The 27,302-nt window shown below is 34.4% G+C and overlaps 1 protein-coding gene across 1 annotated transcript in view; it reads right to left on the bottom strand.

Moving 5' to 3' along the window:
* Positions 1–27,302, bottom strand: part of LRP1B (LDL receptor related protein 1B) — a gene marked incomplete at its 5' end in the record, with an annotated part of 1,521,642 nt that overhangs the window by 751,450 nt on the left and 742,890 nt on the right. Inside the window, 5 exons of the mRNA XM_061199746.1 lie at positions 2,159–2,299; positions 12,893–13,015; positions 17,645–17,834; positions 19,747–19,966; positions 26,297–26,477. Of these exons, the coding sequence (XP_061055729.1) occupies positions 2,159–2,299; positions 12,893–13,015; positions 17,645–17,834; positions 19,747–19,966; positions 26,297–26,477 (855 nt within the window). The remainder of the gene's footprint in view (positions 1–2,158; positions 2,300–12,892; positions 13,016–17,644; positions 17,835–19,746; positions 19,967–26,296; positions 26,478–27,302) is intronic.

A 27,302-nucleotide genomic window follows, 5' to 3' on the forward strand; every position in this document is an offset into this window, starting at 1 on the left:
ATGACAAGATTAAATTTCATTCTACAAATACCACTCTGGAAGCAATGTGGAAAGTGGGCTTTTTAGTTAAGGGAAGAATAGTGGTAGGAGTAACAGCAGGGCACCCACTGCATTCATCTCAGGTAGGAGGCTAAGTTATGCAGTGAAGATTTAGATGAGGTAAGGATAAAAAATTAATTACTTAAGAGGTAAAAGAGATGAGATTTATTGATAGAATTGAATATGGACTATACGTAAAGTAGAAGACACCAGGAAAAGTCCATGGTGTAGGTTTGGGTGATGTGATGAAAATAATGAAAGAAAAAAATATTGACTAGGAATTTTAATATTACAGTTAACAGTAGTAATGCTCCCTATACTCATAGAGGAGATGAGTTTCTTCATGAGTTGGTGAAAAGAACAATCACACAGAACAGGGACCTATAGGATTAATTCCTAAATACTGTGATGAAATATCTGTGCTCTACTCATGCACTCTGTGACTATGCAGGGAGCTGATACGCAGGGAGCATTCACTGTAGCCATGAATAAACATTGTGAGTCATGAGGAATGAGGCAATTAATCTAATGAAGGGGGAGGCTGGGGCGAAGTGAGAGTAGCGTCGACATATATACACTACCGAATGTAAAATAGTTCGCTAGTGGGAAGCAGCCGCATAGCACAGGGAGATCAGCTCTGTGCTTCGCGATGACCTAGATGTGTGGGATAGGGAGGGCGGGAGGGAGGCTCAAGAGGGAGGGGATATGGGGATATATGTATATGTATAGCTGATTCACTTTGGTGTACAACAGGAACTAGCACAGTATTGTGAAGCAATTATACTCCAATAAAGATCTATTAATTAATAAATAAATAAATAATACATTGTGTTAAAAAGTAGGGAAAAAAAAAATCTACCCTTAGATGAAATGCTCCTCCCACTCCAAAATTTTTGGCTAATTGTATAAATTTAGTATTTAACATTTTATTTGCAGTACATTTTATAGAGAATAGATAGTAATAGGATTGAAAATAAGAAGTTCATAATGTTGAAGTCAGAGTCGAGCCCATGTTTGGAAATTAAGAGAAAGTAGTATTAGATTTATGTATTAATTACAATTTATGTATTATGTATTTTTATACAATTTGAAAATATTTTTTAAAAATCCATATTCTTGGAATTTTGTCCCCCAATTGTATGCTATAGATGCTCAAAGCAATTTTGTTCATTCTTAACAAGGAATCTTTAAAACTTTATTTTTATATTCTTGATTGAAATAAAAAGGAAAATGGAGGGTTGCCAATTAACTCTCAATTAGTTTAGCCACTTTAACTGAAAAAATGTCATTAACTGAAAAAAAAATCATTTTCTTTTAAAAATAATATATATAAGTCAAATCAAAAGACAAAAGATAAATGTCTGTCACATACCTCTCTTCATGTAAAAATATTTCATGTCTCTCAAAACCATTCAGGTAGTGATTATTATCAAATGTATTTTCAAAAGTTTACTTAATCTGCTTCTCAAATTGTTTTCCTTCCATATTTGTAGGACATTTCTTCATCCCTACCAGAAATGTGAAACTATTCCTATTACAGCAAATGATAAACAGCTAAATAGAAGCTAAAGGGGAGAAAAATCAAACCTTCAATTTCTTTAACAGTCTGAGTGTCCCTATGTGTTTCCTACTATGTACTGAGCCAGTGAAGTTAGGTAATAACATATTCCAAACCCATGTCTGTTTCCTTGGATCACCTTCAAGGCTCTGTTGCCAAGGAGCAATAGAGTGGATCGTGACCTTCTGTACGAGTAATTCTGCCTTGGGGGAGTTTAAATTGATTTTCCACATCTTTAAATTCAGAGATCCGAAGGGTCTCCCATAGCAACCTTCTAACAATGGTACGGTGGCGCTGACAGCACAAAATAGGAAAGAAGAGAATTTATGGAGCAAGCAAAATGGTAATATTCAAAGATGGGGAAGGATGAGAAAAACAGTGCTTTAAAACTATGCAAAGGAGATAATTTAAGGTCTAATCTCTATACAAAAGGATGACTGAAAAAAAAAAAAACTAAGTTCAATCTGCATCAATGATAGTTTTAGATTTTCCCAAACTGCTTTGATAGTTCACACACTCAAAGACTCAGAAAGTTTTAACATAACTTGAAGGAGAACATACAGCAACTGACTGAATCTTCATCACTTCCATCTAGACAGTCATCATCACCATCACATTTCCACCGAGCTTGGATACAGTGTCTGTTTTTGCAGCGAAATTCTCCAGCTTTACAAATGTGAGGGAATTCTTCTCCAGGATTAACTACGGTTAAAACAAATCCAAGGTATATAAACAATACTAGATATATTCAGTTCATTAAAATGTAAATTTTGTTATAATAACAAAATACTGATCTCATTTCATTTTATAGAGAATATGAAAACATCTCAACATTGTAGTGGCAACCATCTCTGGAAATGAGAAAATTTTAGGTTTTTCTGACAATAATTATTCTACTAAGAATTCTAAAGATTCATTTTAAGCAACTGTCTCCAAAATAATAAATAATAACAACAATAATACAATACCATCTTATATTTATGTTGAGTTTGTAGTTTTACTTTTTAAAGAGCTTTCATTCATAATCTCAGTTGATCATCATGACAACCTATGAAGAAGGCATGGCAAAGAATTTTACTACCTCCACCTTACACATAAGTACACCAGAAACTAATCAAAGTGAAAAGACAAGGGAATACCACACAGCATTGATGGCTGTATTTACTTCGTTGGTCTGCAAGTGGGAAAAAAAACAACTCAGGTGTGGTTAAGTATTCGAGGAAGTATTAAGTTAATCAAAATGATTATATATTCAGAATCTATGTTCCATATATCCCATGTTCTCTGATCAAATGTTAGGAATTCCACTGATTGGGATTTATTTGCAAATTGGAAGTGTTGCTATTCTTCTGTTCTCTTTGAGTGGATTCAGTAGAGTCTGAAAAGTGAAGGGAATGTGGCAATGGTTAAAGTAAATGATTTGTATTCCTTGGACTGAAAAAGGCGTTGAATTATCAAAAGCTGGTTTATTACTAGAAGAAACAGAAGCCAATTTTTCCACCCCAGTTCTGATAGACTTCAGCTTTATTTTGGGTAACTGCTTTGGACTGATGAACTGTCACAAAACCTATATGCATGCCAATAATAAGGAATAACGAGAAAACATATGTGGCTTTTCCAGAACACTCTGTTTCACTCCCTTAACCCTTACATTTTCCCTGCTGCAAAGAATGGAAGAGGGAATGTGACGCTGAACCGTAACTGCAGAGAATCTGCTTCAGAGTTATGCGTGGGGCTGGGCAAGGAAAGGCGTCCCATATAATCCAGATTCTTATTTAAGGCCTTAAGGGTGAAAAATAATCAGTGTGGTGAATGAAATATTCAGTTAGATCAAAGGTAATCCTAGGTGTCTTCTGTCCCCTCTCAGACAAGCGGACACTGTATACAGGGACTGACAGTAATTTTTCCTCCCTGTTTAATCTTTTTCAATAACAAAATGCTGAAGCAGCAATTTCTCTAATGTTGTCTTTCTGTAAGGTCACTTGAAAGTAACAAATTTTGTAAATATACATATTATATATATACATATTCCTGTATATACATATTCATATATATACATATTCAGAGAGAGAGAAAGAAAGAGAACAAATCTCAAATAGGAAATTGCAATAAATAAAAACAAAAACGGGAGATCATTGGGTCTCCTATTCAACCCCAGGGTGCCTTTTTATAGCAGCAACTGGGAATGAGTATGGGACTCAAGACAAAGTGGAGGTGTAGGGACTTCCCTGGTGGCACAGTGGCTAAGAATCCGCCTGCCAATGCAGGAGACACCGGTTCGAGCCCTGGTCCAGGAAGATCCCACATGCTGCAGAGCAGCTAAGCCCATGTGCCACAGCTACTGAAGCCCGTGCTCTGAGAGCCTGTGCTCCCCAACAAGAGAAGCCACCGCAATGAGAAGTCTGCGCACCGCAACAAAGAGTAGCCCCCGCTCGCCGCAACTAGAGAAAGCCTGCACACAGCAATGAAGACCCAACGTAGCCAAAAAATAAATAAATAAAATAAAATAAATTAATTTAAAAAAAAGAACACACATTAAAAAAAAAAAAAGGTGGAGGTGTAATCTGGGATGTGTGTGACCATCTCTAGGATCAAGCTTTTCTCTCAAATCTCTAGAACTGACCGTTGATAACATGCAAATTTCCCTTATTTTGAGTTTTGTTTGTTCAATTAGACCTTAAGATCTTTGAGGGTGGTATAGTTTCTTCTTTTGACTCTATATAAGTCCAACTTAGAACTGGAACTAGTAGTTTGATTAATTTCTACTGTATAATTATTAAGCCTAACAGTCAATAGTCTCTCGGTGTTTTTTAAAAAAATTTCCATCAGACAAGAAACCTGATTTGAGATGTCACCAGCTTCCTCGCCACTTAAGTTCAGCTTTAAGATTTTCTGTAGTCTCTCTGTAGTTTACTCCAAAGAAATAGTAAGTCAATTCTGTTGTTTCATAGCTTGAGGATCGAAAAACCCAAGAAACCACTGATTCTCTTTTGATAACAATCCTACCAATTTAAAAGGCTTAGCTTTCACGGGGTCATTTGATCAAATAACTCAACCCACAGTTGTAAGGAATGATCAAAAATGTCCATGTACAAGAGTAAAATTATAGTTTCTTCTGAATAGTTATATCTATATTTAAGAAGATTCGTTTGTCTACGGAAAGACAAACTACCCTAGAAAATTGATATTTCTAAACTAAATATTCTTTAACGTAATCAATTTAGAGAGAAGGTCTCTAAGTCTACTTAGGTTTCAAATGTTTTTCAAGTGATATGTCGATCATTACGGAATAAATGCAAATAGGAAGACTTTCCAAACTTGCTTTAAACATTGTTTCAAATGTATGTGGGTGGTCAGTTATTTTTAAATGTTTGCTCATATAAATGTGGAAATTTTCAAAAACAGATGACAGTGATGTCTAAGGTTTCATTCACGTTTTTCATCACAGGTTATGAATAATTGCTTGAGAACCCGTAGAGCTTACCTCCTGAGATAACTTTTTTATATCTACTGCATCTGATAATGATTTATATCAATGTCATTCAAACATATCAATATCACTTGTAACAGCAGTTAGGCATTGCTTATATCTGTAATAACAGATATAATATTAAAACATATACAAATATTTTTGACGTTTTAAAGTTTGTCTACAACTATTCTAACCCCTGTAATTTGTTGGAGAGGCATTTCTCCATGGTGTTTCTACATGTCTTGTGTCAGCTTTTATTCTGGACTTTTTTTCAAGGATGTTTATGCAACTAACAGCCTTGGAAGATCGAAGTAGAGCTTCCTTTCAGAGCAGAGAGCAAGTTTGTTCCTTGACCAGGATAGTAAAGATGATGTCTCTCTTCAGGGCAAAGGTTGGTCCTCACATGATGTGGAGGTGGGGTAGGGCAAGAAGAACCAAAGTGCACATGAAACTTAAGCAACCTGCTTTGCCATAAGGAATAAAATCCTTTGTGTCTGATCAAAGGATTGCACGTCTTCTGTCTAAATCTATGAAACGCTGGTGGGCTAACATGCTAGATTGCAACTAGGGGAAAATTTCAGACCTTTCATAATAGTAAAGAATTTTTTTAAGATACTGGATTCTGATTTTCAAAGTCTCCCAGGGCGTTCGGCATCATTAATGTAAGCCAGCCCTAACCCAAGTCTCCCAGATGGAATCAGTCGTTATATCACAGAGAAACCATGATATCAACGCTGCCTAGGTTTGCTCAGGATTCATAATGATAAAAGACAGGTTATTTTTGAGCCAAAAATGTCCATTATCACAATAAAATTTAATGTGATAGGTGATAATCTGGATAAGATGGCAGTTTAGACATCCCAAAGCATGGCCTTTTTCTCAGCGTTGACCTAACTGTGGAACTGGGTAGCAACATCATCTATCATAAGACCCTAGCTGATGGCCAGGCAATCTACCAACTTTTGCAAGAATCAACAAGATGATGAAGCAAGTATATCTGGCATCATTAAAAGAGGGAATAGTATTCATAAGAAAATAAGATTAGTATTCTGTACACCTTGTACAAACTTCTATAAAGGAGTTATTTTATAATTAACTTTCACACGTCTAGTTGTTTTTATGAGGTCTTTGAATGTAGGAAGGATAATGCCACATACAGAACAGAACAGTGCTTAGAACAGAACTAGATGTAGAGGAGATGTTCAAAATTATTTGTTGCCCAACTTACTGGAATTAACAGAGACTGATAATTCTACATTATAGCCATTATTGTAATGAGAGATTCTACCTCTGGAGACTGAATAAATACTTCAGGAAAACACTCTTACTTCAACTGGCTCAGCAGCTAATGCTCTTCTCCTTTCACCCAAGTACATGAACGAAGTTAGCTTAATTTAAGGGAAAAAAGACTGATATGTAGCTAGAAAGAAAGAAAGAGTGATAAAGTTCCCCCCCAACCAAGAAAGCAAACATACAGGAAAAGCTCCATGTATGTCACTTGCTTCCAGTGCCACTTGCTTAATGTGACAGAACCCATATTGCACTTGGGTATGTAGGCACAGCCAGAAAGTGCTTTCCATATATTAACAAATGCTATTCTTACAAGCTTTGCTTCAGAGTTGTACTTTGCACTGTGAATTTGAAAACTGAATTCAAAACCTGTAATTCTACAGCCAGGGTCACTTCTAGTTAAAAATATTACAACATTATCTCACCAGGAAGAAAACTGACAAAGTAACAAACAATCCTTTAAGTTAACCAGGATCAGAAATAAAATGACATGAATCATGGCATGCCTGGCAAGGAACTGCCGGTTCTCACACATCCTATGATACCTGCTGTTAGAGCAGTGGAATTAGAAGGTCTCTGCATGACTTGTCAATACACTGCAAAGGGAAATATACACTCTAGAATTAATTATTTTCTTTGGTAAAAACTGCTAGAGTGATTGCTAGAGCTAATGTCGAGATTCAATGAAGTAAATGAAGAAACCTTACCAATAAACCATTTTTATTTTATTTTAGTTTTGAATCATCTATTTGGATCTCAGCTCAGCGACTGGATTTAATACATATGTCCCTGGCCTTGCTTTAATAAGCTGTGGTGCCCACGAACAAGTGTCTGTATTTCTAATTTTGCTTTTCTTCTTTTCAACCTCAGTGTGGTAATCTATTCTAAACTGATTCTTGTCTCCTCTCTCAACTGATAATTTGCTCTTGACTATATCATAACAGCATTAGTCCCAGGACAAAAATAAAATAAAGTTTCCCTATTGTCCTTATATGTTTCATATTAGGATATGTTTATTTGCTTAACAAACTGTATCTTGCATTTTGGGAGTACAGAATTTCTTAACTATCCCTTGATATGAGCAGGGAAAGAGAAAAACCTAAAAGAAAACTTGAAGTTGTAGTTTGCTGGATGACTCTGTATAAGATTGCCTATACTGGAAGGCAGCGTGAAAAATGCTGCTATGGTTTTGGAATTTTCTCCTTTAGATCATAGCAGGATGACGTTTCATTAGATAAAGTGGTCTTCTGAGCAGCTAACCTAAGTGGTACATAATCTTCCTATGCAAAGAAGGCCATAAATATTCATCTGGATGGGGCTTCTAAACTTTTTACTGCCTTAAACTTTTTACTACACATTAGACTGCATATATCCTAGAACATAAGGCTTGTCACAGCTGAACAGATAAATGGCTCAGCCATGGTGGAGCACTGTTTTTGACGAGTAATGTATCTGGTGTTCCAGAAGGTGAAGGAGGTCACAGAGTACCACTGACATATAACTGTGCAATGCTACCCTTGGATGACCAATATTTGGGGCAATGTTTAAGTTGCTTTCTTGGGACTAAGGCATATCGGAAAGCTCTGTTCTTTTTCTTTTTCTGTCCAGGCCACTAAAGAGGCATTTAAAGAATTACTATGTTACTGTCTCGTTACTCTAGACAAAATTATGTTGCTATTTAAAAAAAATAGTGACTATCATTTTTTAATTTTTTTAGGAGCTTAACTTCCTTTCTCAGGATTACTCTTGTCCTCATCTATTAATTTTCTATGCTGGGATTTTTCCCTACAAAGACATCAAGATAAACTTTTTAAAAACTCACTTGATAATTGATCAACTGGCTTTCCATATGCTTCTCCAGGGCAATAAGTTTCCAGTTACTACGCTACACCAGGCCTCATTTCTAATTGTGAGAAGACTTGACCATGACACACGAAATTCACAAGGACAAAGAGTCCAGCCCACTCTCATTCTTGATTCCTTCCAGGCATGGCATTAGAATTCATCCTCAGTCAATCATGTAACATGCCAATATTTTTCTGCTGGGTGAATGCCTCTTCTGGCATCGCCTTCTGCTACAAGTTCATGGAGAAACAACCATTGGTGTTTAATTCTGGCCTGACCATCTGCCAATGGGTTTTTGTTCATTTGATGCCAATTCACTGAGGATGACTGAAACGAGGATGATGGTATCTCAGTGGTTGCCACATGTATTTTTGTTTTGCTTACATATTTAGATTTAATCCAGATTAAAGAGTTAATCCAGTTGAGACCAGTTCACAAAACTATAATCTAGCCTGAACTAAGTCAGAAGCCCAGAGCAATCAGCATTAATGAGGGTTTAGTGACACACTGATATCTGTTTTGCACTATACTCTGAAACCACAAACTCTATTTGTAGTCCTTTTGCACTTTAATTTCCTCATCTGCAAACTAAGGCTAAAATTTCCTTATAAAAACCTTTACTAATGAATAGAAACTGGAATAATTTATATGAACACACTTTGACTTCTTTTCAATAAATGAGTTACTGTAGTATTTCTCTTGATTTTTCCCATTATATTTGAAAGGAACCTAGACAAATTGCATGCCATATTAAAAATCTAGTAAAAATTTTGACAACTAAATGCAATAACAAATTCTCAAAGAAAAACTCACCTGTTTTTGTTGATTTAACATTGTTTGGTGTAACAACTATAGGTAAAACAATCTTCTTTTTTAATCCCCTTTTTTTGCATTGGGATTAACTCATCAATAAATTATAGGTATTAAAAAGACACCAATAGTCTCAGAAAACTTTCCTTTAATTTTCACCAGATATATAATCACATGTGAACTATCATAACAAATCTCCTAACATCAGCTACATGACCAATACTGTGTACAGTATCTCTTTACAAGCCAAAAGTCACCTAATTTTTATTTACACAGAGATATCCAGTGATAAATCTTTTGTATAATCAATCTCAATATGCTCATAGATATGCCAACTCATAAGGAATCTGTAAATTTTTAATGGGGAATAAGAATGAAGGCAATAGGAAATATAATTTGGAGGCAAACAATACAGGTAATTATAACTCACACACTAAAATTAAAGAACTAATTAGAAAATTTAAAGAGTAAAAACCATCTAGATATTAGTACCTGATGTATAAGCTCTCCCTCCAAATTCCCATGATGAAAACAAAGATAAAGAATGAAAACTCACAAGATCCTTGAGAATTCAGCCTCTTGATCATTGTATTGACACTATCTTAAGTGAATTTTGACGTTTTTGCAAGACCAAGAAGACTAGATTTAAATATTCAATCAGAAGCCTCTCTAAGTTATGCCACTAGAAACTGAATAAGCTTGTCTATTTTTAGGTAGGAAAAAAGGCCCTTTGCTCCTCCAGTACTGACTGTAAGGTCTGTGCCTACCATAAAAAGGAGATACTGCAGTGCTACTTTCCATCCTTGAGAGGAATTCTGGTGGTAGAGCAAAGGCAGGATGAGACCTGGTGGAGGTCTACAAAGGTTACTATCTGTGTGTGTATGTGCGTCTGTATGTGTGAATTTCATCTGTTCAAATGTCAAAATCATTCAGCTGGAATAGCAAAGGATCTCATTTTGTACCAGAAAAATAATCTTAGAAGAATCTGTGGGAGAAATTAAACTATGAAATGTAAACATAAATCATACCATTTATCCTGATGACTAAGATAAGATTTAATCTACCAGCCAACTGGACAGACTTTATGCTGTTCAAAGCAATGCTTAATCCCTGTCTATTCCCAAACTATGGGTTTTGGTAGATCTCCTCTCTTCTGATGCAAACAACAGCCAAATGGAAATTACTAAATAATACCACAGAACAAAGGAAGGGATACCGTCTGATGAATCAAAGAAAGTACACCTCAGATAATTATTTTCTACAGGAAAATAGGAAAATATATAGGCAATTTTTAAAATACTACTAATAATGGGAAAAAAACCTTGCCCATGGGTAAAATTCATATTTGTGCTCTGAAGTATATTATCTCAAAATATAATTAAAGAATATTTCTCGAATTTTGAAGAAAAATTTGTTTGGTCAACAATTAATATCCAGAAGAATTGCTACATGCTTGGAATACAGAACTCTACAATATACATTCTTTGTAGAGTATCATCTACAACTTCTTCATCTTGAAGAAGTTATTTCAAATTATACTCCATCTATCCTATACATCAGTGAAAATTAATAAATAAACAATGAAGAACTAAAAGTTTGAGTACTAACCAACACAACTAGTGAAGCACAGATCCAGGTCTAAAAGAAAATATTGTAAAGTTGACCAAAAATCTATAAATGTTAAAACATCTTTAAAGAGACTTACTGTTTGATAATTCAAAATAATATTCCTTGTCAGAAATCCTAAATTATAATAAGGACTGAAATTAAGGAAGATGAAGAGAATAGAATGAAGGAAGCCAAAGTCCTCATCTCAAATAGTTGAAACTCAAAATAATAGAAATAGAACTTAATTGGTGATATCATTCCAAAGGCTTAAAGAAGATGAGAAGAAGATATAACAAACTAACCATGGACAATATGGTAAAATACAGAAGGAATCACAAACAGTACAGTAACACACAAATAATATATAATAATGTATCAGAAATAATACCATACATCAAGTAGGAAAAGATGACAAATAACTTAAAAAGCAGTCATTAAAAATCATATTTACAAAAAACATTTAGTTACATGGTAAAATGCTTATGCTCATATTAAGTAAAATAAGGGACAAAATAATTTATATTAGTATGATCCAAAATTTGTAAAGTACAACATAATTAAGAGTTCAATCACCAAAATGAAATAATTTAGGATCTAAATTCCAAATGTTCTACATACTAATTACATGAACTTCTAAAATTTATTAACCTCTCAGTCTAAATTTTAAATCATAAAATGAGATAGTAATAGTATATTCCTTATATGATTATTGTAAGGACTAATGAGAATCATGAACATTTTTTTTAAATGCCACATCCAGTATAAGAATTCAATAAATGTTAACTATGATTATTATTAGTAGAAAAAATAATAACTTCTATGATATATAAGGATCCCCATGAAAATGTCCTAGTAGCTTATCGTTGAATAATGGCATTATAAATAGATTTTTCATTAATGTTTTTATATTTCTCAAATGTTACTATTTATTAAATCAGCTTTAGAAATCCACATTTTTAAATTTTTTTATCCACATCTTTTCTTCTCTAAAAGAAATAAGACATCACAGATAAGTTGAAGTCTTCTTTGTTACACTTATTTCTTCTTCTGCCTCCCAGAGCCATCATTATAACTAATGGAAAAATACATGAAATATTTATTCAACAATTTGTGATGGTAATTTTATGTGTCAACTTGACTAGGCGACAGAGTGCCCGGATTTGTGTCAAACATTACTCTGTTGTGTCTGTGAGAGTGTTATTGATGAGATTAACATTTGAATCAGTAGACCAAATTAAAGCAGATTGCCCTCCCTAATGTGAGAGGCCCTCATCCAATCAGCTGAAGGCCTGAATAGAAAAAAGGGCCTACTTTCCTGCAAGTAACAGGAATTCTTCTTGCCCGATTGCTTGAACTGTGATGTTTTTGTTTTTGTTTTCCTGACTTTGGACTCAAACTGAAACACTGGCTCTTCCTGGGTCTCAGGCCTACCAGCATTCAGGTTGGAACTACACCAATGGCACTCCTGAGATTCCAGCTTGCTGCCTGCAGATCTTGAGACTGTCAGCCTCCATAATGGCCAGAGCCAAAAAAAAAATCTTCTTCTCTGTCTCTATATGTGTACATCTTATTGATTCTGTTTCTCTGGAGAATCATGAGTAACACACAATTCAAGATTAAGTCATTCCAGAAATATTTATATTGCACTCAATATATGCATGGCATCGTTGCTGTCATTGTGCTTAAGGGACATGATGTGTGTAGACAGGACAAGTTTCAAAAGGGTCACATTGGAAAAGCAAGATGCAGTAAATTGAGGAAGGTCAGCAAAAGTTAATAAAGTGCTTTTAATCCAGGTCAAGCAATTCAGTTAGTTCCCTATTTTGATAAAGTGTAGAAATTCCCCGGAAGTCTCTTTTTGCCTCCTTTCTTGCTCTTCACCACCAAGTATAGATAACTGAGCTTACTATGCTATTTAAAGTAATAAATATCGATGTAACCAAGAACTATGCATTTTTACTTACAACTACTGATGGTGAGGTTCCTTAATTTCAAGAAATATTTTTTTTCTGTGGCACGTACTTATTTATAATTTTCACTAAACTAGACGCAGCAGTGACAAGATACTCAGCTAAACTTCATCATTATCATTATTCATCTGTGTATTAGATATTAATTCCATTGATTACTTATAGTCTAAAAAGAATTATACCTAAGTCATTACCTGAATTTCTCTTTTCAAGTTTGATTTTAATTCCTTTGGTTTCATCTGCTTCTGTGCCTCAGAAAGACACCTATAAACAATGAGTGTAACATGAAAAGACACTTACATGTGCAAGTGGTCCCATTTTCATCTAAAAGTTGATTATCAGCACAAGCACATACTCGGCCTCCTGGAATGGCCAAGCACAATGTACTACAGCCTCCGTTATTTACTCGGCACATGTTGTCACCTGCAAGAGGAGGGAAGAAAATATGTCAGAGAAATCTGATTCCATACAAGGTTAGCTGGTTCAGGCCCATGTTCTTTCCAGGAGATGTACATAGGCGTAAAAATGTACACACACACACACACACACACACATATATACCACAAATAGTACCTATTTATTAATGTAATAAGGATTCTTGCTGAATCCTAAATGAGATTTTAAAATGTTTGAAAATATATGATGCATTGGTAGATAAGAGGAATTTACATGTTGGTTAGAAGAGATAGGGGTTTGTGTGCAGAGAGGTAACAGGAGAGAAAAGGATAAAGTGGACAGAATGGTGTCTGTCCAGGACAATTTCCTAGAATGGGCCCAGGGTATGCAAGTTTGAGCTCTTTAGAAAGTAGACCACCGGCACTTGGAATGTGCCTTTGGATCCCAAGTAAACAGAAAGCAAACACTGGGGAAACGGGTGGGATATTCCCTCCTCTTCTGCAAGGAGTACATTGGCATGTGAGTGCATTGAGGAATACAAGGAATGCAGGCTATCTGTGAAGCCTGAAAAATGAGCAGCCTTGCTGGTAGCAGGAGAGTGTACAGTACACAAGGGTAAAGTGTTGTCCCAGTGGACCTAAACAGCAGAGGCACTGATGAGGCACGCAGTTGCTATCAGTAAAGTAGGCCTGAGGGAAAATTCATAGAGGTATTATTCATGAACATATGTGAGACACTCTTGGACACTCAGATAAAACTGAGATAAATTTTTGAAGAGGCTGAAGAATCTGTTTTATAAAGGTGTAGGTAAAAGTAACTAAAATTTAGGTAGTCACCATTTGGATGCCATTTATTCCTACAAGTTGGAAAGGCAAGGAAGAAAGTATATTTTCTGCGCTATATGTGTACAGACCAGCACTCCATCTGGCAGTGCAAATGCCAGGATCATTTTATACTATGTTGTATTTTCCAAGGTATCAATAAATAACATTTTGATTATAGCAGAATATCTTACTCAAACACTAAAAATGAAGAGCTTTTAATTACTGGGACACAGATAATAAAATAATACAATGGTTAAAACTGTATTGGCAGTTAAAGTGCAAGTGCCAAAAATGTGACTAAAGCGACAGACCAGGTTATTATACTTCGGGCCTCAGGGGTTAGATACGTTAAGCAGAGAGTATTAATAAATGAGTTAAAAAACTCAAAATATCGTTATATGCAATAAATATTTAACTCACTCCCATAGGTTATCATTGTGTGGCCACAAATCAGAAGAAATGATCTAAATTGCATAATAGTTTTTTTCATTATTCTGAGAAGTAAATTCAATTTGCTATGCATAGAAAAACTAAAAAAAAAAAATACACTTGAAAGCTAGGGAAGCTAATAATTCAAGCTACACCATCAATTTCTGAACTCAGAAAATAATTAAGTTTAGTTCAGGCTTTTTCCAATAGGGAATGCAGAATATTTTTAAGCAGCTTCCAGATTTAGCCGTGTTTATTCCATGACCATGGAATAAAGATGTAATACTTCATAGGATGCTTAGGTGTTCTGTCTATATTATGCACTTTATGTACAGGATTAAACTATATAGTGAAAAAAACATGACTGACTATGAACAGCATTAAAATATTTACACATAAATATCAATAAAAGAGTTCATTAACATATTGATGGCTTTCATTATTGAAAATCCATAATGCATCAATCCCAGGGTTACATACACATTCATTTTAATTCAATTTTTATAATAAAATTATAAAGGTAGGTTTCGTCTCGTTTGTGGGTGAAACTGCTCAAGACCTAAGGATTTAAATGACTTCTCTAATATTTAGAAAAAAGAAATAATCCTTAAAAAAATAAGGATTTAGAACAAGAATTATTATTTATTTCTAGGTAATAATACTAATAATCATATTATTTCTAAATAAATAGAAACAAGAATTTTTCTTTAAAATTTATGCTCTTATACTCTAACTTGTTTATGTATGACAAAATAAAATTAGATCAATAAGGGACAGAAAAACAACAAACTAAAAACAACAAAATAAAATTCTAGATTACGTCACTTTGGCAGCAGACACTTTTTTACAAATGAAATAATGCAAGGAAAACAAAGGAGGAGTAGTTTTTAAAATTAAGTTAAAGATAGTGTCTGCCAGGGCTAAAAACATTGTCTTTTTTTCCCCAAACTTATATTTTGGAGAAGTAGGATTATTCTGCCCCTTAGAGTGGCTGCCACAGACTGTGTGTTTGATAAACATTACCTGAATTGATGAATAACTGAATGAATGAAACGTCTAGTTAACAAGTTGAATGACAGAAACAGTCATTTGTGGGTGTAGAAACAAGGTACAAATATGAGAATAGATATATCTGCTGTAACAAGATAAAGTGGATTGCCTTGTTTGTATGTGAGTAAGAATACATATAAATTCTGTCTACATACTTTGCATTTCAAGGTAGATTATTTAAAGATATATTTATTTAAAGGTGTATCTGTTATACTACTGCTTTGTAATCTCAGATCTTTGAATCCTGGGTTCTATAAAGGTAGTCAAGGGACACTTTCTATTAAAAAAAAGTTTAACTGAATGCAAAATTTATTAATGATAAAACTACAATGACAAAAAAAACATGTTCCTTTCTCCTATCTAAATGTATAATAGTTATATAATTTTCATAAATAAAAACAGCTACATAAATTAATCATATAAAGCTACTTTGTGGTCAAACTTGAATTGGAATCCCAGTTTATCCCTGGCTCTTTGCCTTCTGAGGAGAATGGCTACATCTGCCTTACTCTTGGATTTCTCATATGTATAATAGAAATCAATAGGCATTTTTAAAAGAACCTTGTCCATCCAAGGGATAGCACTGAACAATTATGTCAATGGCACTGTCTGAGACCCCAGATATATTCTTCATGAATATAGGAATACATTCCTCATATTCCTATCAGAGGCATGCCCTTTGTTGCTATGTTTGTGACACACTACTCCTTTGGATATTTATTTAAAATGTTTATATGGAAGGAAACTCAAAAATATATGACTCTTGATTAAGAAATGGTAGGGGTAAATTGATTAATATAAAATGTGTGCCAGGCACTGTTCTAAGTCTTGCTCTTATATAACAAATAGTTATATAATCCTTACAGGAATTTTATAAAGAAAACATCTCTCATCTTTGTTAAATCTTTCATGGTGGGTCCTGATTTTCAGAAGAAGAAAATGTTAGGACTTGTATCCAAGGGCAAGTCCATTTTACAGTAAGTCAAGGCATTTCTCATCCCACGTGTTGCATTTTATCAACGAACTCTTTAAAGCAACTAGAATTTTAAAGAACATGAAGACTGTGAAAATGTCCTGCAATTTGGCAGAGGGGAGTTCAGCGACGACATTCAAGATGAACAATTTTGAAAGAAAATGGAAACAGGAAATGTGATTGTATACTGATATACAGTATAATGAAATCCAGAAAACTAGTGACCGTAATATTAGAGGGAACAGCAGTCCTGCAAACAAGAGCCTGAAGCAGGTGAGGAAGGTTGTTGCTGTTCATAATGTTGTCTCCAGTTCATCGTAGAGAAACTACGATTGTGGTGGGGCAGCTGACGTGAATAGAAAATATCACCATTTGATCTCTCCAGGCAACTGCCTCTATTCTTCATTTCTTGTCCACAACTATAACTTATACCATCTCAAATAATTAATTTTTATTCTTTTTAAAGACACTTTTATTAGTTATTGAAACTTCTTAGTTTATGTACTTCCATTATTTTATAAAATTGCATTTCTATCCCAGTGAGGCAATTTCAATACAGTAGAAAAAAGTGAAGCCCTTGAATAAAATCTCTGATTAAGCCAAAATATCTTCAAAAAAACTCTTGTTGTTAGGTAACTTCCTACTGACAACATACACGCTGAAAAAATTTAATGTTCATTAAATTTTCACAAGGATATCCGTATTAAAAAAAGGAACAGTGACTATTTAGATTCATAACCAAAAATCTACCACATAATTTACTAAACTTTTTTTGTTGTTTGTTACCTAAGTTCTGCTGTTCGTGGATGGCCTAATAAATATTAATAACTCATGTAGATAAAAAGATACAAGAGTATTATCTGATTTTAATAAGACATGAATATCATGGTAGATTATTTCACTTTCATAACATCTAAAATAATTAAATGTTCCTTAAATGTATATGAAATTAATCAGATAAATATACTAAGATACTTTAAAAAATACTATTTTCCTTGTATAATGTATTTTTTAACATTTTCCCATAATGTTCCTTCCACACTGAAAGTTTTTCCACTGCTCACAATACTGACTCTTTGAAAACATTGAGGATTTTTTACTTTAAATAACAGCCTTTTTCAGTGAAGATGACATGAAAAAGGAAGTATTTGGAGAAAACCTTGAACTTCACTTAAATAGAATTCCCAGAGTTACTCACTCAGGATCTTTTGAACAATAAATTTTTATGGTAACAAAGTCTAAGATTTGAGTGACTCTGGAGTGACTAGACACCTTTTATCATAAAACTTCAGCAACACTGTCAAAATAAAGTCTTTATGCAACTTCTTGAAGTATTATTATATGTGAAACTCAGAAGCAATTTTATCTGGTTTTTAATACCTTGTTGCTTTTGAGGATCATAAATCTGAAGCCCAAACAGGGGTGGTCTTTCACGCCTCAGTAATGTCACCTCATTCGTTATCAAATCTAGTTGAAAAATGGAACCATTCATATAATCAGTCCAGAACACATAATTCCCATGATGCGACAGTCCAAAAGGATGGTTCAACTCTTTCCCACTGTAAACAATCTGTAAAATATAAACACATTGTGAAAAATCAGACCTGACCTTTAGAAACATAACCAAATATTTAGAGAAGCTGATATTCAAATAAGTAGAACAGATAATGATCTAACTAATAACTTACAGTTTCTTTCAGTGTATTTGAAAAATGGATTTCACAATGTGAGCATATTTTTCTGTTTTTAGGACATGTTATTTGAAGGAGACCATTTACATTTCATCCATTTCAATTCTCTCATACATGGCATTATACATATGGTCAAGAAATGCAAACATTAAAATGACCTTGCCTGATACTCTTCCCTATCTCTTTTCTTTATGATATTCCGGTATCATATTCTGGCACAGAAATTGATCTGAGTAATTAGTGGCATTATGTATATTGCAGTATTGCTCATCCAACAGCCAAGGGATACAACATGGTCTAACAACACTGGGAGTGGAAGGAACCCCTCTATTCAGTTGGATTAATGCAAATTGAAGAAATCTAGGCGATGACAGGGAGGAAGGTAAAATTTTAATTTTGAACATAGAAATATTTATTGGTAGTAAACAGATATACAAGGCTCCTGGCTAATTTTAATTCCACTTGTCTTGATATATTCTTTACATTCCTTTGTATTTTGTGGTTGTTTAAACTACACAGTGGAGCAATCCTGTGATAAGTTCTGTTTTGCATGTAGGTTTGTAGAAGAGAATAGGAATCATACCTCCCATAATAATAATACTTTTTTGTCTTTCACAATTTGTAAAATGATACTGTATACAATATGAAATAGCCTTTTGGACTCAATTCATCTAATATGAGAGGATTGAGCAAGTTGTCCAAATAATATAGGGTTAGAAACTGAAATTTTGCTCCTTTTATCTGAACTCTTCATACCAAATTTTCATATGTTGAATAATTGAGACAGTTTCTTATTTTTCTTTGCTCACTTCCACGTAGGCTAAAATATGCTGGCTAATAAAGTGCTATGTATATTGTGTACATATCAACATCTTCAAAGGGATCATAAATGGTTTTTAACACCTCTTAAGTATGTGACATTAGGTTAAACGCAAATCAGTTTTACTTATTTGGGGAAAGACATTTAAAGCACTCACTGTTAGAGTTAACCAACGATTGAAATGGTCTTAACTGATTAGTACATTATATTTCTCAAAGAGAATATTTAATAAATGGGCTTGGCCGAATTGTGTAATCTTCCTTTCCAAAAAAGAAGAAAGTGTATTGTCAAAGGAAGCGTTTTGGTAATTTCTAATATTCCATTTTTCTAAATATTATTTAACTAAACAGTCGAAGCCAGTTCATAATGTTATATGTGCTTAGGTGATTATAAGACAGAATACAGAGGTGATATTTTGCCAACACAGTCAACTTCATCCTCAATCTCACCGAAGAATTGCAAAATCATTTTGCAACGATTCTACCAAAAGAGGCAAGAAGATGTTGATATTATTTATTCACACCCATAGGCTTGAAGTTCAGTCCACTCTTGTGTTTTAGTTCCAATGTCATGAAGTTCTTTATTTGAATAAATGAATTCTAATTACTTTGTCATAATACATAGGTTACATTTCAGGTGCAAATACTGAAGATATTTGAACCGAGTTGGGGTGCTTGGTCCTAGCAAACATCAATAATGTAGAAAAACTGCATTTTCAAACAGCTCTGATATGCTGAGAGCTTCTCTGAAAAATCCCACAAACCCTGGCATGCCACAGTGAGCTGGGTCTGGTCTCCCGGAGGCAAGTGCCAGCTGCACTACTTAATGCTCAGCCTCCTTCAGCCACCCTACAGAGGCTACTGGCAGCCACCTCAGAGGGGTAAAAATAAACTTGAAAGTATTTTTAACACAACACAACAAGGCTCTGTGACAGAAGCCTGTGGGTTAAAACAGCAGCATTTGTCTTTTACCTTCCTGTGAGTTCCATTCAAAAACACTTTTTCAATATGATCATAATAGGCATCACACCAGTATAATGTGTGGCTGTGAAAGTCCAGAGTTAAGCCGTTTGGCCACAGCATCTTTGAAGTCACAAAAATCTGCCGATTGAAGCCATCCATCCAGGCCTTCTCAATCCTTCCCACGCTGTCATCTATTTCATCTTCCTCCCAGTCTGTCCAATACATCCAACTAAGACATTAAAAACAAGAGCGCACGCGTGTCATTTCAACCAGCCACCATATAGACAGACACTTCCTGAGATTCGGCGCCTCCATAAAATGTAGTTACATTCTGATTTGTTCTCCTACCTAAATGCTGACCTGCCCAGAGGAGGCAGCTGCGAAGCACTCAGGGAAGGTAAGATTTGTTCAGTGGAGCCAATTAGACACATTTCAGAAAACCCACGACCACCACTACGGCACTTACTGGCCTCTTTTATTAATTAACCTAACAGCAAGTGCCAAATACTGATTCTCTTTGGTGTTGGTACCAAAAGTTTGGGAAATGATTCTTGAGGCATTACTAACAATTTTTAAATGTCCATTTGATAAAACATATAATCAATTATGTGTTTAAAAAGCAGATTAACTGGCATGAGAATGAGATCACAGTTAATGATCTACTCCAGACTTTATTTAATCTCATGTAAATTATTATTTTTTTTTAAGGCAGGCAGTTGGATTGTCTCTGTTCTGAAGGGCACAGTCATACTGGGTTTGTTTGGCCAGGTCTAATTTGTCTCCTGATGCAAATTATCTATGCTTTATTGCTGCTTATTATTACCCTAAAACCCACAGAAGATGATTGAGCTGCACGTAAGTTTAATAACAGTAGGCTGACTGACCTTGAGATTTTGAGCTTTAATTTCCGTCTCAAACAAAAGCATCTGCCTTTAAAAACAAATCTTTTGTGTAAGCTATAACAGTGGAAGAAGGGGCCTCGAGCTAATGTTCCAACTGCCTCATGAATAAGGTTAAAACCCTCCACATGTGTTGTCTTAGGGTCATGTGAAAGTTCCTGAGTTACTAATTAAAGTGTAGGCTTTAATTCAGTCACCTCATATATGACTTTACAAAGCTTCAAAGTTTTCTAAGCTGCTAACCCTGGAAGTACCCTTATTAGATCCTCTGCCTCCCATCTGTTATGAACCCTAAAGAATTTCTGAGGTAATTTGGGACAAATCTGTATCCATGACTAAAAATCCTGCTGTGATCTAAACAGTCAGATTTGGGACAGCTGAGGAGGTGACACACCAGCCATTCTTTTGTGCCAATTAAGCTCTTTTTAAATTCTCTGAACAGTTTACAATTATGTTGATGTGCCTTTTTAGACTTGAGGAAGTATATTTAGATTGGTGAATTTTAATAAGTCCAAATACATTCTAATCCTAGAAATAAACATGGTACTATGCTTATCTTATATCATGCCTGTTCTTCAAGTGGGTTTATTACTGGGACAAATTAAGAATAAACAGAAGATTCATTCCATTTGCTCTAATCCTGTGCTAGTTAGGCAAAACTACTTCAACTATATAAATCAGCTATGTAAAAGAGAAATAACAACTTTTTCACCTCTCTTGATACCATTTCTGAAATCTTAAACACAGTTAATCAATGCAGTTGTATTGTTGCTAATTTATAACTTGTTAAATTGCAATTATCTTTCCCTCTAGCTTTTCCTCTTGATAATAGTAACACTTTTTTTCTGTGACTCTCTAACCCGAATCACATATATATGTCCATGCAAACACACACACACAGGAGATAATTCTGGATATTCTAAACATATTTTATATTGTGTTGTTATTTGAAGACAGAATTGTTTGTGATCCAATCCACTACCTGAGACTATTTTTAGTCAAACAAAATATAAGAAAAACAAATTTTAAATAAGTGATGCCAATCTGATGGAAACCAGTTATGTGATCATCTACTCAGCTGATTAAAAGTTATTGATATATTGTGAAAGCCTTATAATTATTATCAAATATGATGATTCATAAACATACAAAATAGGAAACGCAACCTATAAAATAAGCAGGAGAAAACATAAATATTTTTGTAGGTGGGACTTGGGGTATTCACCAAATAAAAATTAGGTTAAGCTGGTCTTCTACTATGACAAGAAAAATTGTACCTCTATTTTTCAAGCCCTGTTCAAATACAATTTCTCAATGAAGTCTGCCCCTAGCTTTTCTGTCAAAATTAGCTCATTCTTTTGTTTCCTAGTGATAGTTGTTAGTTATTTTATAGAATTTATTGCATTTATGCCATGTATTGAATTTGATGGCGTTGCATGTCTGATAATTCCAATTAAAAATTCAAGTAATAAAGGGCAGGGAATATTTATCATTCATATTTGTACTCTGTAGCACTAAGCTTGGCTTTGTTGATATTAATCATGCCCCCAGTTTAAATTGTATTATCTGGTGGGTCAATCCCAGAAATTTTTAAATCCTTAAGATTTTCTGCCATGGAAGTGAAATAACTTTTAAAAAACTTGATTGAGTTGATGACATAATATCTAGCCATTGACTAGAGGATGTGGTACTCTTAATTGAGAGAGGGATATAGAAAATCCTGTTTGGAGGGAAATATGCACTTAGCTTTGGACTCATCTTTTCTCAGAGATAATGTTTTTAGAAATCAGAACTGGAGCTGTAGCTTTCTAAGTTATTGATGTAAATTATGAGATTTGAAATGATTGCAAAGGAGTGAGTTCGTCTGTAGCTATCACCTTGAGGAACAGTCCACCATAATTGATTCCTCCTCCAGGTTTACCCGCATTTCAACAATTTTTGAGGCCTGCCAATCCTATTCTTTCCTGTCTGTTGTCTCAGGTCCCACTTTTCTGTTGCTATTACAAATGCTACAGTCTGTCTTTCATCACTTTTCAAAGGGAACTCCCAACGGATTGTCTTTCATAGAGCTATCATATGGCTTTCACTTGTCTTCCTAAATCATGAATTAAAAAATGTGATTTTTATCCTCAAAACCTTCCAATTACTCTGAAGTCAGCAAAATAAGTCAAAACTTTTATTTACAGCATTGAAGATTTCTGCATATTTCTAGTCTCACCTCCTGCTATGTTCCTTCGAATGTCCCCTGCTCTAGCCTTAATGAACTCATCCCACCTCAAAACTGCCATTAGCTTCCTCGCCTCTAACAATTATTCATACTGTCCCTTCAGAGTACATTGACTAACCTTATGACTGCACACCCCAAGTCCCTGGGACCCTGTTCATTTGGTAATTCTATCCATCCTCTAAAGTTCAATTCTGAATTAAAAACCTCAGTGAATTCCCAAAGAGCATGTATTTCATTCTATTTTATTTTATAGGTAAAGTGTGTGTGTGGTGTGTGTGTGTGTGTGTACACCAAGCACACCAGATTATAAACTCCTTGAAGACAATCACTGTCTTACTGATTTCTATTGATCTATGTGGTAGTCACTCAATAATATATTTTAATAAATAAATAAATGAAAAATTATCCCTTTACTGATTTCTATAATTGGTTATGACGCTTTTGATAAAACCATAGCTCTGAAGAGTACTTTTTGTTAATAGGCTATTATGGCAGAGAAAATCTGTGATGCTCTCCTGTGTACAGCTGCAAAAAGGTATTATGGTAGAAAAATGTAAATGAACCAGATTTTTACAAAAAATGTTTTGATTAAAGTTATATTATGCTATTTTAAATGGAGTTTTCCAAACTAAACTTTCTTCTTCACTTTTAAAAAACTTATATTAGGGTCAAATGATTATTTGGACAATTAAAATCACATGGTTCCATTTCTACTTCTACTGTCTTCCAATCCATTCTCCACAGAATAGTAAGATTAGTTGTTGTTTTTTTTTAATATAAATCTGACTATATCAATTCTCTATTTTACATTTACACTGAAGACAAAGTACAAATCTCTCATGGTAGTGGGCGAGGCCCTGCTTTCCTTTCCAATTGCATCCTCAGCCACTTTCCCATTTGCCATCTATAATCCAGCCCGTCTTCATTTCAGTTCCTCTGACAGTAAAGCTTTTGCCCAACTTAAGATTTCAGTTGTTCCATTTTCTTTATCTGAACTCTTTTCCTCACTCTCCATGGCTGGTTCCTTCTTTACAATTAAGTCTCAGCTTAAATGATGCCTCCTTAAAGAGGCCTTTCAGCAAACCTATTTAAATAGGTTTCCGTCAGTCGCCTTCACATCAACCTGTTTGTTTGACTCCATCACTTTGGTCTCTAGAAATTACATTTGTTGTTCATCTGGTACTTATTTATTGATGCATCTGCCCATTCCCTACTTTTCAGATGACACAAGATGCTTCATGAGGGTAAAGGCTATGCCTGCTTTGTTAACCACTGTATACGTAATCAGAGCTCTGGGCATTGTATATTGTTAGGGGAAAATATGTGTATATATACATATGTGTATATACGTATACCTACACACACATATCCACATATATACGTACACACACGCGTTTTGTTTTTCAGGTTGCATAATACTGCATAATAGCAGTATTCTATAATATTTAAAAATCTGTCTGATGGAAGAAGTAGAAGAGTCCTTCTTTGCAACATCAGAGGCAAATATAGGATTAGTTGGGAGATAAGTACTATAGGGATGCCTTAATGAAAAGAAAAAATGTCATATCAATCAGATTTGTCCCCAGATACTTTGAACTATGTAGATGCTATGGGTTTCAAATCTAAATTGGATGCCTGCCTCCCAGGGAAGTGTTGAAGTGGATTCCTGAATTTGAAGAGAGAGATGGGTCTAGTGGTCCCTAAATTTTCTTCCAAATCATCTAATTCTATGACCTGCACATTTATGTCATCTCCCCAAGCACCTCAAAGACCCTTTGACTCTATCGGAAAATATTTTCCTCTAACAGAATACTGAGAAGGAAGATGTTGTTTTAAGATATATTTGAAACATCTTGCTTCAAGCAGATTTAGACAGCGTGGAATAAATATTTTCTCTAAAAATTAAGATTGCCTTGGTTTAAAGGTCAAATAGATGACTTGGTTTAAAAGTCCAGGAATAAAATAGAAATTTAAAGAATCCACACATAAAATCACTAAAATTACTTTATAATTATGCCTTACAAAAAACATGCAATGAGCTCATCCACTGATTAGGTCAGCCTGGAAAGAAGCACCCTGATTGTATTTGGAGCTATTCTCAATACAAACAATTTTAGGAACTGCAATCTGGTGATCTCAGTTTATAAGGGAGTCATGTGCTTCTTATTCAATTAAGTATTTTTTTGTATGCAATAGTAAGGTATAAAAATATTAATTTTGTGGTGCCATTTTGAAACAGTGAAATATAAGCCCCGGAAGGGATAAAAACCACATATAACAACTGTACGTGTAGAATATGCAATCCACTCATTTAATTCTGAGATTCTATTAGGAATTTTCACATTTCTTTAATATTTCTATATGCACATTATTGCTTGTGTTCAGGTAACAGCTATGAATAAAAATCAAAGGAAAACATATTCTCAAAAATTGCACAAAATAATCCATCCTGAAACAAGTAGCACATACTATAAAAGGATGTCACTATATGGAAACTATGGTCATGTCCAAAAATACAGAGTTACCAACGTAGACTAGTAAAAAGTAGTGGAGAGTGGCATGGACATATATACACTACCAAACATAAAATAGATAGCTAGTGGGAAGCAGCCGCATAGCACAGGGAGATCAGCTCGGTGCTTTGTTACCACCTAGAAGGGTGGGATAGGGAGCGTGGGAGGGAGGGAGACGCAAGAGGGAAGAGATATGGGGACATATGTATATGTATAACTGATTCACTTTGTTATAAAGCAGAAACTAACACACCATTGTAAAGCAATTATACTCCAATAAAGATGTTAAAAAAAAAAAAAAAAGTAGTGGAGTATAGTGGCTCTGAGTAAAGTCTTGGAGACAGGTTGCTTGGATTTAAATATCTATCCAGGTTCTCAATAATCAAATGGTCTTTTGCAGGTCCATTACAAATTTCTTCTTTGTAAAACAACAATGAGAACAGCAACTAATTCAAAGTATTATTGTGCAGAATCACAACATAGATCATGGTAATCTATTTAACAAAATGCCTGGCCCACAGTAAATGTACAATAAGAGGAAACTTGCTATTTTTTGAATACTTGAAACTTCAATAGTCTTTAATTTAAAAAATTAAATTGATCGATTTGCTGGTTGAATTGATTATTTATCTTGGTGTCAGGCTGTCGAAAATGGAGAATTATGGTGCTTGTCTGAATACACCAAGTAAATATATTCTCTATACAAATAATCTGTTTATTTCAGTTCCATGTATCTTGACATGTTTATTTAGCACATTCTCTAGGAGAGATAATCATTAAATGAGCAACTTTTCCCAGTGAGGCCATTCATGTGTGAATGCACATGTGGATTGAAATAAAACTTACTAATACTAAATACGTAAAAAACAAATTTATCTAATATAATTTTCCTTATATAAAGCTGATCAAATATTGCATACCCATTAACAGGATCCACCACAATCCCTCTGGGATGGGACATTTCTCCCTCTAAGAGAGTCTTCCGACTCTGAGAAGTCTTTTCCAGCCTAGCCACGTTAATGGTCTTCCTATGGCCATCATTTGTCCAGTAAAGGTTATTTCCAATCCAGTCCACAGCAATGCCCTCCACATTATCCAGATCTGCAAAAACCAAAAACAAGAAAGAAAGAAATTTTACATTAGTATCCACTACTTACCTTCTACTTAATAAAAAGTATAATTTTAAAAGGAATACATTCTGATCTATAAATCCTTTATAGTGTGATTTTTGCAAATATCATTCCATAGAATATTTTTCAATTTTGTTTTGAATGCCAGGCCCTCTCTTGAGATATTTTATTTGAAACAGTGATCTGCAGAAAAACAGGAAAATATAAGTGATGAGAAAAAGAAAGGGTGAAAGATAAGTTCTCAGAGTAAAAATACAGTTTCATAGACTGTTCAGAAGAAGAATCAAGTAACATGATCTAGTAATACATTCAAAAAGTAAGCATGTTCAAACATGTAATATGTAATCTGAATAACCAAAATAATATGAAGGCCCTTTTGCCAAGAGTTGAACAGGTCCAGCAGCACACCTTTGAAAGCCCAGACTAGGCTTTTATCATGGAACTGCATGAACAGTGAATCTCAAAGAAACACTAAAATATTTCTGTATATTCTAGACTTACTTTAAAAAGGACGCTATTACAGGCTCCTCTAAGATACAGGCAGTTATAATTCAAAGGAATACTGTAAATATATAATCATATGCGCTCCCCTAATTCAAATCTTTACAGAAGGGGAAACTCTAACACTTAAGAATGAAGGCTTATAGTTTATTACCACATAAGCAGTGGTAGGATAGGGATAAAATCCAAGTCAGAGGATCCCCAACGTAGAGATTTTTATAACTGCACTGTTCCTATGGTGAATCTTTTCCTCACTTTTTGCCATCTTGTAAACCATCCTCCAAACTGTACACAA

This window comes from Eubalaena glacialis, chromosome 1 (genome assembly GCF_028564815.1).
Source record: "Eubalaena glacialis isolate mEubGla1 chromosome 1, mEubGla1.1.hap2.+ XY, whole genome shotgun sequence".
NCBI classification, from domain to species: Eukaryota; Metazoa; Chordata; class Mammalia; order Artiodactyla; family Balaenidae; genus Eubalaena; species Eubalaena glacialis.